The 11,747-nt window shown below is 43.3% G+C and overlaps 1 protein-coding gene across 1 annotated transcript in view; it reads left to right on the forward strand.

Moving 5' to 3' along the window:
- The window catches only part of LRIG1 (leucine rich repeats and immunoglobulin like domains 1), a gene marked incomplete in the record, with an annotated part of 137,400 nt that overhangs the window by 701 nt on the left and 124,952 nt on the right, over positions 1 to 11,747 (forward strand). The window contains 1 exon segment of the mRNA XM_014592355.2: positions 11 to 68. Coding sequence (XP_014447841.1) covers positions 11 to 68 — 58 coding nt within the window.

The following is an 11,747-nucleotide window of genomic DNA, read 5'->3' on the forward strand; positions in this document are numbered from 1 at the left end:
TCTCGGGTCGGCGGCGGGCGCGGGCTGTTGGCGCTACCGGAGGACCTGCCGGCTTGGACCCGGAGCTTGTGAGTGTTGCCCTTTCCGCCTCCTTGCGCCCCCCGGGCGCTGTCACTGGGGAGCGGGCGGCGGAGGTTCATACCTGGGAAGGGGTGCGCGTTGGGTACTGTGTGGGCTGGGAGACTGTTAGCGTGGGAGATAGGGACGAGGAAAGCGTGCATGAGAGTCTGGAGGAGAAAAGTGCGCGTCTTGGGGTCTATAGGTAAGCGGGCATGGGTCTTGAATGTTTGCAGGTGAGCTCGGGTGTCTTCTGAGGATCTGGAAGTGAGCGATAGTGAGTCGTGAGGGTCTGAGGCTGAGCGAGTGTAAGTGTTGTGGGCCGGACGTGGGCGAGTGTGAGTCGTGGGCGCTGGAGGTGGGCGAGAGCGAGTGTTGGGTCTGGAGCTAAGCGAGCGCGGGTCGTGGGGGCTGTATGTGAACGAGCACGGGTCGGCAGGGTGATGGTGAGGGTCAGTGGAAATCTAGAAGAGAATGAGTGAAGAGGCTGGAGGTGAGTGTTCGTGTATCCTTGTGGGTGTAGGGTGGGAAACGTCTGGAGCAGAGTGCAGGGAAGTCCGTTTGGGGTCTGTGGGTATTTCTTTTTTCCTCTCCTGTAATCCAGTTCTTTGAGTAATGAATGAAGGTGACTCTTGGCTTTGGTCTTCCATTTGCATTATTTATGAGTGTGAGTGTGTGCTTAGCTGCCTCCTGATCCCTGCGGACTTTAGTGGCCTGACTTGTCTCCAGCCCCAGGCAGAAGGAAGTTAGAGGGCTTGGAGAGCTTTTGGAGGTCTGGGAGTTTGTCCTTTTCCGCCTGCTTGGCATTGTATGGAGCTATGTTCCAGACCCCTTCCTGCCTGTTCCCTAGGGCGCCATTGGCCTTGACGATCCAGTGGGGTGGAGCCCACCCTGAAGAGTTTCTCCTCCATAAATGGTGCAAATTAGTTTTTGGAGTAGTGCTGCTTCAAGAGAGGGTGCCAGGGGCTTGGCCAATTTAAGCAGACTTTGTTTCACCCAGAAGAGGCTCTTTCTGTGTGAGTGTGTGTGCCAGCAGGATTTTGACCTATCAGAACTTAGTAGGACACTTCTTACAGGAGATTTGGCAAGGAAAAAAAAGACCTTAGACTTCTGTAAACTTGGTAGAATAGCCCTCTTTTACGTCTAAAAATTCTGGTCCATGAGTCAAATCCTGTCCAGTTATCAGTAATGAGCATCTCTGTGGAACTATTAGTACCTTCCAGAAAAGGCCTAGCTTGAAAACTCTGCTTTTCAGTTGACTAATTGGACATTTTTCTAGAACACAGAAGAGGCACAGCAGTAACCTCAGGCATGTGTTTCTATTCTAAAAAGAGAAAATTGGCAGCACAAGCTTTAACCAACACCTGTGGCTTCATCGAAGAAAATGTGGTCTGGAAACGTGTCTTTGGTAGGGGAAGAAGAGAAGCTAGTTGCTTTATAACATGAAGATCCTCTCCCTCTCAAATGAGCACAGATTCTTAACTTGGCCCACTGGCCACAGTTTTGCATGAGCAAGTATTACGAAGTACTGAAACTGGCCAGGACTCTATAGGTACAGTTAGGTTTTCTCTTCAATATCTGCTGCTTCTGTGGAATTCACTGACTTAGTGAAAATCAGTGGCCATAGGAGGGGTTTTAAGCACAAACAGTGACTGTGTTAAGTAGTGGGAAAAAGAGCCCTGTATAGCCCTGAGGTAATATTTTATTTAGCTGAGGCAGTCTGAATTGGATTTTTCCCCCCATACATAAAGGTAATATTTTTGTTTCGTTTTAATAGAATCAAGCGGACAGAATCAGAATAACTGAAGTGTTCACCTGTTGGAAGAGTGATTACCAGTGCCATGTGTCGGTGCCGTTGTGAGGAAGGCACTTAGTTCTGAAATGCTCCTGGGAGAGGACCAAGTGTCTTATTTACACTCTCTGTGATCACAAGATCTACTTTGCCTTGCCCTTTAATTTTTGGAGCAAAACGCTACTGGTTGTTTTTTAGGCTTTCTGTTGCCCAGGGGTGACACTTCACATGGCATAAATACCTTTAAGTTGCTGTCTGTTCTCTTTTACTTACATATTTAATGATCAATAAATACCAAAATGAGTATTTTGAGCTTCAGTAGACTTTATTACACTGATTAGATTTTAAGATGTGAGCGGTGTGATTTCTAGTAGTACATAGTATGCAGTACAAGACAGCTATCCTTTGAAAAATATTTACAAAGTTATTTTTTCATTAAAGGTCAAGTTTTTTTCCCCCTAGACTTCAGATTTCTCAGTTTAAATTATTAGTTTTATTTTGAAAATTCTGTAAGGATATTTGTAACAGTTTATATTCCTGATTATGATTCACAGAGTCTTTAGAGGAGAAAGTCTCTCTCTCTGTAATATCTTACAGTTTCACCAAGTTCACACTCTCTAAGTCCATTGTGTCTCGAAAATGCTTTGAGCTAGTTTATAACCTCATGAATGAGATTTACTGCAGCTAGTTCAAACAGTTTCAGGCTGTGGGTTTTGAGATAGCAGGGGACCTGTGGCTTTATGGGACATTTTTTTTTTCCTTTGGTAAACAGTATGTCTAATTTTGGAGTTGATCCTAGGCCTAGCATAAGGAAAGTAAAACTTTTTATTAGTGAATGTTAATATAATATGAATACAGTAAACAGAATGGAACCGAGACTGGGGAAAATAGGTTCATTCCTGGGGCCTGAGTGTAACTGATTCAGCACAATAATGTATAGTTGTAGTAGTCAAACCCGAATCAGGTCTCCCATCCCATTACGTCGCCGAGATCAGTCCAACCAGCACATTCATAAATAGCACCAAGCACTGCCAAGCCTTATTCCCACTTCCCAGAACCTTAGAGGTTGAACTTCTTAGAACTTAGCTGTTTGCTTTCTTTGAAATTATTTTTTAGAGCACGGCTCTCAAAACAGCTTCTGAGCTGTGAGTTTACCTTCGATGCTTACCTGTGGCAAAAAATTTGAGCACAGTGAGCACAAAATATTGCTGGCTTACACGTTCTGAGAGTAAGTGATGGCCCGTTGGGGTTGCCGTTGGGAAGGCAAACAGGCTCTGTGCATGACAGCATTCAGAAGCAAGGCCAGTTACCATAGGACACCAAACGTGGTTGTCCCCCAAGCCACACTGACATGAGTTTGACTTGGGTCTGCTTGCATATGTGTTTGCAATACCAAGTCAGGTGGCTTGAATCTAACCTTGCTGGTTTTGGCACATAGGTGGTTCTTAGGATCACATTAGAACTGAAACCATGGTTGCCATTGTAGTGGGAAGTAAAGAGAGCCTTTGTCTTTCAGATTTTACAGCTGTGCTTCAAGGCCCAGGTGTGCAGGGTGTTGTGAATTAAGGATTTGGAAAATACTTCCCATCCTGTTCATGCAAATTAGATTTAAAATGCAGATGACCAGATTGTTCCAGGATCTTAACTAAGATTCCTGGATTTTTTTTTTTTTTTTTTAAAGAAGTACAACATTGTCTGGATGTTCCTGAGATAATCTCTTCAGTTCATTTTCCTCTTTGTCTCCATATCACTTAAAATCTCAACAAACCTTAAACACCTTCCTATTTGTGGCAGGAGCCAAGGGTCCTGTGGTTGGGATTATTTTGAACATGGGGTAGTGGCATAGAAATCTGAAAGGTGCAAGTGCTCTCAAAGTTTTAGGGAGCTTTAAATTTGAATCTATTTCTTTGCAAAAGTTTTAGGGAGCTTTAGGCTTGAACTCGTTTTCTTTGCAAAAAGTGTCTCCTAGCTGGCCTCACTTCCCATTTGATACTGGAGAATTTGTTACTAGTTGTCTGACACCTTTTTTGAATAGGGTGAGGTTTCTGGCAAATAATAGTGGTTGCCTTGCGGGAAAGGCACTTCGTTTAAGTCCCACTTATAATCATAAAATTTTAAGTTTTTAGTACTGCTCAAATAGGAAGTGTCCAGAGACCATCAGGACCCATTATAAATGAACTCTATTGGTACCCTGTGTCTCTCTTGCCTCTGAGATGTCAGAGCTTTTTCTGCCCCCTTTTTCAAGAGCATGTTCATTTCTTTTCATAATTACGTTTGGGTTACTAGATTTCACAACACTTGGGCTTTTAAAATGTATTGTCGACAGTAATTTCTCCAGGACATCTTCAAGATGAAAATTCAGGGTCCCGTAATGAGAGCTGGCTTGGAGATGTCCCCTTGTCTGCCTCTCTAGCACTGCACCCGGTGCTTAAAGGGTCCCTCCCTCCAGTGTTAATTACTCGGCCTGGGTTCCCCATGCTGCTTCCCTGAGCACTTCGGCTCGGCCTCTGGCTGACCTTTCTCTCCCGCAGACACGAAGCTCACAATGAAAGGGCCTCTCCCCCATTCTGTTGAGGTGTCTCCTTGGTGCGGAGTCTTTTCAGCATCCTCTCTTTCAGGGTGGGTAGGAATGCAAGAGCGAGCACTGGGGTTTTGTGTGATTTAACAATGCACCTGGCCCAGTGTCCTGCACCTGCTTCAGCTTCACAGTTCTGTTAGATGGGAAGGCCGAGTGGAAGGTGTTTAAAATAGCCACAGGAGAGGGAAATCTAGAAAAGAGATTCATTGAATTGAAAGTTGCTGTAAGCAATAAAGGATGTTGGTTGTACCAGGGTCTTTTTTTTTTTTTTTTCCCCTTTCCCTTTTCCTCATTTGTTTAAAACTTAAAAGGGATTCCTCTGACTTACCCCATAGGTTGAAGGACTTTAAGTTTCATGAGCAAGCCTAACTTTCATCTCCTTTTGAATGAGCTTGGTGACATTTACTCACTGGGGACCTTCCCCCTCCTCAGTGACTGCAATTTGAAACCCTGGGGGTCTTTTAAAAGCCAACAGGACTCTGGGCTGTGTTAATATTCAGAGCTGTTTACAATGGATGCAGTTTTCAAAGGCTGAGGGCATTGTCTTGAGAAGGAGGAAAGAGGGCTGAAGGGAAAATTCCCAGACTGAGGAGGGGAAATATCTAAAAATCTTGAATGTTCACTGGCTTGTGGGAAATTTAGGGACCGTTAGTGTGTGTGTGTGTTTTAATTTTTTATGACTGACGCTTGACATTGACCAGTTGGGGTCCAGTCTGTCTACCGCATGGCTTCAGTTCTTGTGTGTGTCAGTAATGTGATTATTTTCTGCTTTTGTTTCAAGTTAAAAGTTCCTATCTTTTCTGCAAAGAAATAAGACTTTGAAGACCAGAGATTAAAAGATTTGTTTTACAACCGTTTATCCTCTGGAAATAGTATTTATTTATCTTTTTGCCTAAAGGATTTAATATTTTGGGGGGGGCAGCTGGTGGCATGGAGGTTAAGGCACTGAATCCCACATGGCTGGCTGCTCTATTTGAATCCCAGACCTGGTGATCACGCCAGGTGCATGTGGTTGCATGCCCAAAATCTCAAGAGGAGAGTGGAGAAGGGATAATAGTGTGGCCATCTCCCCTTGGGGGTGATTTCTCACTTCCTCTCACTAGTTCACATGTGCGCGCTTGCATGCACATTCTCACACCCTATAGCAAAAACTAGGAAAAGAAAAAAAAATTATATACTGGAGAGTTTAGAGTAGCAGTCTAGACTGCCCAGTTGACTGGGCTGAGAAATGTTCTGCTCTAGATCTTTGTATATAGCATTGTTGTATTAAGCACAGTGAATGGATCAGTAGAGATCGCAGGGGAAAAAAAAGTCAAAACTGCAGTTTGTTAATGGTCGTATTGCAAGTTACCAGTTTATGTTCCTTTTGGGCAAGAGATACCTGTGACTTTTATCCAGAAATGTTACATGTTTCTGTAGTGTTACAGTTTATATATTTTGTACTCTCAATACTTATATGTTATACTGTTATAATTTATATTATTATTTAATACTCTGGCTTTTAATCCATATATTTTATGGTTTTCTAAAATAAGAATGAAACATTTAATCTGCTTATAAAAACCATTCCTTGTTCTTTTGTTTTGTCTAGGTTTTTGCCATAGGGTGTGTGTGCTTGCTGGAGAGAGAGAGAGAGACAGAGGGAAAGTGAGAGGTCACCCCTGGAGGATGGCCATACCACAGTCCCTTCCCTTCTAGTCCTCCTGGGACTTTGGGCATGCACGCACAAGCGCCAGATATGATTTTCAAGACATCAGGTCCAGGGGAACCAGCAGTTAGCGTAATGGCTATGTCGCTGGACTCCCAAGTAGTCGACCGCGGTTCGCGTCCCTGACCCAGTGTCTTAAAACTCACGTCGGGCGCGTGTGCGTGCATGCCCAAGATCCTGAGAGGAGAATGGAGGAGAAGGGATTGCAGCGTGACCATCCCCCCTGGGGGGTGATTTCTTGCTTTCTGTCTCTATGTCTCTCTCTGTCTGGCGAGCGGAGCGCATGCCCCCTATAGGAAAAAAAAACCCAAAAAAAAAAAAAAAAAAAAAAAGACATCAGGTCCAGGACTCGAATTGCAGCCAGCCATGTAGAAGTTCAGTGCCTTAACCTCCATACCACTTGCTGGCCCCAAAAGCCATTACTTTTTTTTGGGAGACTTTTTGCTGTAGGACGTGTGCACCCAACAGAGAGATAGAGATAGGCAGAAAGCTAGAAATCACCCCCCTGGGGGAGGGAGATAGCCAGGCTGCAGTCCCTTCTCCATTCTCTTGGGGGTCTTGAACACACATGCACATATGCTCGACATGAGATTTAAGCCACCGGGTCCGGGGCTCGATGTACGTGGTTGACTGTGTGGGAGTCCAGGGATGTAGCCATTATGTCATCTGCTGATCCCCCATTCCATTTTATGTAAAAGCTGGGTTTTATACTCTTTTTTTTTTTTTTTCTTTTTTTGCTTCCTGCCTTTAATTCTTTCATGTCCTCTCACTGGACATTTGCCACCTGACTGCCCCCTGGTCGTCTTTTGGTTTATTAACAAGGGGGTAGGTCGGTGAGGATGAAGTTTTCTTTACCCTGGTGCCTTCATCCTTGGTGGTCGTGCCAGCTCACACCCTTCACCTAGGTAGTGATAATGAAGAGGCTGAAAGTTGTCTCCAAGGTGCATTCCTGTTGCCTCCACTCTGCAGCAACTCTTGTGATTTGGGGCAGACCTCTTTTCTTAGTTTGTGTAAAATGGAGTATTAATACCGTGTTTTTCAGCTGTCGTGAGGACAAAGTTAGATGATGGCATATGTTTAGGTCAACTCCCCACTGTAGATTGATCACCTCCATGATTTTGGTGCACAGTTTGAAGTTAAGGCCTCAGGAGCTTAAATTTTATTTCCTATCTCATAGCCAGTCCCTCCACGTCAGATTTCCTGGTGGCGAAGGCTTTCCTAGAAAAGTTTCCCTTTCTGTTATGAAGGAGTCTGGGAGATATGAGGAGGATGGTAGGGCTCACAGCCCACCTAGGCTTCTCAAGGGCTTTATATAAAGGGGAACAAGTAAAACTTCACATGCCCTTGGAACAGGCAGGAAGCTGTGAACAGTTGATGCAAATTATACAATTAGGAAAAATCATTGAGGTCGTTTATAAATCTAATCCAGTTGTACAAATAAGCCTGCCTATTTAGTATTATCCTGTTAGGGGAGGTGGGGGGTGGGAAGGAGGCAGGGAAGTGAGAGGCCCTTAACTTAATCATTTTATCCTATTATTTCCCAGGGTTTCATTGAAACTGAGCCCTACCAAGATGCCAGTAGCGCCTCTCAGTCAATAGCTTGGAAAAATGCAGGTGCGCCCTTCCCAATAGGCTTAGGTTACAGACTTTGAGGCTGGCCGAATCCTCACTGTACCCACTTCTCTTTGGAAAGCCTGGAGGGAGGAGGAGGTAAGAGGGGAGACAATTGCTGGGTTGTATGCAGAGAAAGTTTTTCATTTGTTTTGGTCTGTTTACAATCTTATGGTAACTTTGCAGGGGAAGCGGGCAGTGAACACAGGGTCATTTGAAGAATCTGGCAAGGATGCCATCTGAAAAGCCATTTACTGTTTGCTCTTGCTTCTTGTGCACCTGTACCGGAGTCCTTTCCCCAGTGAATGGCCATGATTCACAGCCTTGCCTGCATGAAGGGCTGCAATTGTTTGCATCTTTATTACTATTTAATCTAGCATAACCGGTGAGACCCATTGTGTGAACAACCAATCCGTTCATCTCTGCAAGACCTAATACATCTTGGTTTCCTTATAAACCAGGATGCAGGTTCCAATCACTGCTCCTTCAGTTTGTTTTGGCAAAAGGTGAAGTTCAGAGGGTTTAAAGAAAGCATGGCCTTTCTCTTTTTAAGTGCTTCTCATTGATTATTCTTTAAACTTTTGTGGTACTCAGGTCTCTAATCTTTTATGATGTGTAGGATTTTTCCTTTAAGATCTCATCATTAGAGAGAAAGTGAATGAGGTGAGTGAGGGTCTCTCCCACGAGGAGAATGAGCTGGATGGACATTGAGAAACAGGTGGAGATAATGGAGGAGTTTTTTTCCTCTTTTTTCAGCTGATTAATAATAATAATAATAATAATAATAATAAAACCCTCATAGTTTTTATCTTCTGACTCCTTTCTGCAGCATTTAGCAAATATCTCGCTTCCATGCTTCCTGTCCTTTGCTCGTGCACTACTTTTGTAATTTGCCATTCAAATAATTTACCGCTTATCTTAGAGCATATACTGTTGATAAATTCTTTCTCCTTGATGATGGTTTGTTAGATACAGTAAGGATTGAGCACTTCTGAAAGGGAGGGAGGGTAGTGGGTCTTGCTTTAGTCTTTAGTTCTGAATCCTATAGTTCAAGCACTCTCTGAAAGCGTTTGTATCTCAAGCATTAGCACTTTGTACTCAAGAACAGGAAACTGATGCACTGGGCTCTGCTCAGTGAAAACTAACAACTGCTTGGGCAGTAGGCCAGTTGCAGATACAGTATAGCTGCTTTTTCTTGTGAGATGATCAGAAAGATAGGATTTAAAAAAAATTCTGAATAAAGGGAATATTTGATACCCATCCAGGTACTTCAAACTAACTCACTTCAGGTGGTATAGGGTGCTGTTTTCTCACCCTTTGTTATGGAAACAGTAAACATCTACACCTGTGGCCAGAATAATGTTGTCAACTCTGTGTACCTCCCAGTCACCCAGCCTCAACAGTCAGCAGCTAGCAGCTATCTTTTCCAGCTCTGCCCCAATACATTTCTCCCCTTCCATGTTTTTCTTTTTTTTCTTTTTCTTTTGGAAGTAAATCCAAAGTATTTCATCTGCGAATATATAGGGTTTGGTATTTTTATTTTATTTTTTATTGAATCATTGGAAAAACACTTTTTTATGCAAGAATGCGACATGACTTTTCTGAGGACCTAATACTTAACAGCATTGTTTGAGATATAACTCACACATCTAACTATTGGCTACATGGTTTTAGTTTTTAACTTTTTAGAAAGTTTTGTTTATTATCAGAGGATATGTGTATAGGGTTTGGTATTTTTATTTTATTTTTTATTGAATCATTGGAAAAACACTTTTTTATGCAAGAATGCGACATGACTTTTCTGAGGACCTAATACTTAACAGCATTGTTTGAGATATAACTCACACATCTAACTATTGGCTACATGGTTTTAGTTTTTAACTTTTTAGAAAGTTTTGTTTATTATCAGAGGATATGTGCCCTCACCATTTTTAACTTTTTAGAAAGTTTTGTTTATTATGAGAGGCTATGTACCCTCACCAGGTAGAGAGAAAGTACCCCCCTAGTGGAAATGATCACATCACAATCCTTTCCCTCTTTCTGTCCTTTCTTCCTTCCCATCAGGATTTTGGTCATGCACGCACAAGCTCCAGTGTGTTTTTCAAGCAGCCAGGGCTAGAATTGAAAACATGGTAGACCATGTAGGATCCAATTCTGACATATAGGACTTAGCCACAATGGTGCCAGCCCTGATTTTGTCTACAAGTTTATTTCATGGTGGTGGTGGAGGGCCGGCAAGTATCCTTGATAGAATTGCACTTGCCGTGGTGCCCTCTCTCCATCTCACTCCCTCCAGCCTTCCAACCAGCCAAGACAACTGACATATCTCTGTGTTCAGACTGACCAGGTATCTGAACTCTGATCCTTCCTAGATGGCTCCAGTATCACACAACAGTGCCCTAAAATACCTGTGCTGCTACAGCTAGGTTTAGGGTGGATTTAAGTAATGTGGCATGCTGGTTAACGCACTTGGATCCTACTATCCTACTTGGCCTACTGTGCAGTTCAGGTCCTCCAACCTTCAAACACATGCCAATTGCATGTATGTGTGTGCCCAGAATCCTGAAAGGCGGAGGAAGAGCTGGAGGAGGGACTGTAGCGTGCCATTCCCCATGCGGGGTGCTTGCCTCTCTCTCTCCAGCAAGCACATGCAAATTAAAAAAAATAAAAGGATTTGAACAACTTCTGAAAAAAAAAAATGGACATTTATTTTAAATGTGTTTTCCAAAGGAAATCTTTGCAACTTGTACAGTTACAGACTGTTTATTGGGTACATACTTGTACACTCTGTTTGTTTTCAAAATACAGGGCTGGTTTTTTGGGTTTTTTTTTTGGATTTTTTTCTGTAGAATACATGAGCTCGCTGGAAAGACAGAAAACAAAAACCCACCCCCTAGGGGGAGTGACCATGCCACAATCTTTTCTCCTCCATTCTCCTCTTGGGATTTTGGGCATGTTTTCAGGCCTCTGGGTCTGGGACTTGAACCATGGTAGGCCATGTGGGAGTTTGGCAACATAATCTTTACACCATCTGCTGGTCCCAGTACATGATTTTTTGGTGGTTCTCCCCCCCCAACTCCCCCCCACCCCCGCCTTTTGTGGAAGGTGTTTAGAAAGTTCCCTTTTCTTTAGTCCTTTGCCCAAATGTGTGGTTCTGACAAACTTTCTATCATCCACATAGCTCTAAATTGAGGGAGTTTCTGCTGAGCTATCAGTTGTTGATTAAAATCCATTAGTGAACAAACATAATTACCAAGAAGTGATATTTCAGATTTTGTTTAATAGAGGGGTATTTAGCCACTGGTTGTTGTTAAGTCATGAGTCTGAATTGAGTTAACTATTGTTTACTTTGCAAGCCATGACCCTCCAGCTGTGGCTACTTGAGGGGTTGCTTTAAATAGAGTTAAAGTCACCCTGTAGGAAAATCCTCAAAAAGCAAAGAGCAGAGGTTCCTGGAACCCTCTGTGCTTGATTTAAACTTCACACAGACTGAAAAATGCTTTCTCCAAGTGGCTGCTGAGTGGCTGGTTTTGTCGGAGAGGCCAATAGTCTAATGTCTCCACAGTTGGTTACTCGGTTGGTTAGGGGCTCCTTTCAACTCAATTGCATGCTGGCTGTAGCTTCATTAACCATATGAAGGGAAGCTAAATGGTGCTCCAAGTTCTCTTCACTTTATCATAGTTCGTGGAAGAAGTTCCATATTCGATTTGTGAAAACCTAATTCCAGGTAAACTGTGGAGTGTTCAGTGGCTTTAATAGCTGCCCAACATGGTCAGGTTAAACTCATGATCCCAGTTAAATTTACAGAATTTTCTGGGGTGTCCTGTGACCTGGTAATGAAGGGAGCCAGATCCCACATGGCCAACTAGGCAGTTTAGTCCTGGACCTGGTGGCTTGAAAAACATGTCATGTATGGGTGCTTATCCAAAATCCTGACAGAACAGAGAAATGGAGGAGAAGGGATTGTGGCATCCATGCCCTGTTAGGGGTGGTTTTCTCTC

Source organism: Tupaia chinensis, unplaced genomic scaffold, assembly GCF_000334495.1.
Source record: "Tupaia chinensis unplaced genomic scaffold, TupChi_1.0 Scaffold000682_1, whole genome shotgun sequence".
NCBI classification, from domain to species: Eukaryota; Metazoa; Chordata; class Mammalia; order Scandentia; family Tupaiidae; genus Tupaia; species Tupaia belangeri.